The 1,504-nt window shown below is 64.2% G+C and overlaps 1 protein-coding gene across 1 annotated transcript; it reads left to right on the forward strand.

Annotated features, from left to right (window-relative positions):
- Nucleotides 1–1,481, forward strand: TRAVEDRAFT_52223 (uncharacterized protein; the record flags this gene model as incomplete). The annotated part of the gene is made up of 4 exons (XM_008044664.1): nucleotides 1–112; nucleotides 176–458; nucleotides 517–813; nucleotides 865–1,481. Coding segments are annotated over 4 exons (1,309 nt in total), but the record flags the coding sequence as incomplete, so codon positions are not given.
- Nucleotides 1,482–1,504: the final 23 nt, after the last annotated feature.

Below are 1,504 nucleotides of genomic sequence, written 5' to 3' on the forward strand. Positions count from 1 at the left end.
ATGTCCTCGAACGCGAACAAATCAAAGGAGGAACAGTCCTCGTCTCGGGAGCTCAAGGATGCTCAGGACGCTCTCGACGGAGCAGTTCAGCCTAGCGAGCCTGGTCGTGCAGGTAAGTACCGATTCCGACGACTACTCTAACATACCTGCCGCATCTCGCTCACGCCGCGCCCAGGCAGGCTAGAGGGGGAGTTCGTAGATAAAGTGAACGCAGCAGGACAGGCTACCAGCAGCAGCGATGGCCTCGGTATCCTGATGGACGGCGTGAACGGCCTCGTAGAGAGCCTGCCCCCGCTCGTGCGCGCGCTCGACGCCGTCGCACAGATACACCCGTTCCTCGCCTTGGCCGTGGGCGCGTTCAAAGTCGTCGTCGAGCTGGAGGCGAAGCGCCGCGACAACGACAAGAAGATCAACCTGCTGTTCCTGGAAATGCGCAACATGATGGCCGCGCTTCTGCAGTACGTCCTCCGTGATCTTGGCTCGCCGACTTTTGCTGATTCCCTTACACCCGCTCAGACTACAAGGCGTGCGCACAAACCACATCGGCGGGGACGGGCTCAGCATCGGCGCGCGCCTCGATGACCTCATCAAGAAGACGGCGAAGGACATCAAGGAGTGCGCAAACGCGTGCGACACGTACTCGCGCAAGCGGCTGCTCGTCAAGGTACTCAAGGCGCCGAGCTGGGACGGGACGCTGAAGGAGTACATCCAGCTGTTCAGCGACCGCAAGGGCGAGTTCAACTTTGCGATCTCCATCCACACGGGGCTCGGAGTCGACCGCGCGAACGACAAGCTGGACACGCTGATCACCAAGTGCGTGCTCTGTGTACTGCGCGTGTTCTGCGTACTGACGGGCGAGCACAGGGTGGACGTCGTGATCGCGTTCTTCGAGAAGACCGCGCCGCGCGAACAGCGCGCTCTGGTGGAAGCCATCCGGCAGGAAGGCGGCGCCCAGACGGTGCTCGCGAAGTCCGACGTCCTGCAGGAGCTGCTCCTGAAGGAGCAGCAGCTCGAGGCGGTCGGGCTGCCCTCGACCGATGCTGCCCCACCCGGATATCGCGTGGAATCAGGGCTCTATTCTCGCAAGCGCTCAGGCGCGGGGCCGGGTGCGTACTACTACTCGCGGGCGGCGGAGAACCAGCGGGTGCGGAGACGCGTGGAGACGACACGCAGGGGCGGAGGCGGGTACGGGTACCGGCCGAGCTACAGCCCGCCGCGCCGAGGGAGAGAGCGGCCGTATGAGTACACGGGGCGGGAGGAGTGGCCGGAGGACGGCCGGGAGGGCGTGGAGGAGGAGCGGGAGGGCAGCGTTGAGCTGAAGCGGCTGATGCGGGATTTGGCGGACGAGCCGGCGGTCGCGATTCGCAAGAACCTTGTGTGGTTCACGCGGAAGTTCGCGATCCAGCAGCGGGAGATCGTGCTGGAGATGACGGCGGTGGTCGTGCATGAGGGCGACCGGGTGATCAGCTCGGTGCTTGCGGGTCCGCATGAGCGGATTATCGAT

Source organism: Trametes versicolor (genome assembly GCF_000271585.1).
Source record: "Trametes versicolor FP-101664 SS1 unplaced genomic scaffold TRAVEscaffold_11, whole genome shotgun sequence".
Taxonomy (NCBI): Eukaryota; Fungi; Basidiomycota; class Agaricomycetes; order Polyporales; family Polyporaceae; genus Trametes; species Trametes versicolor.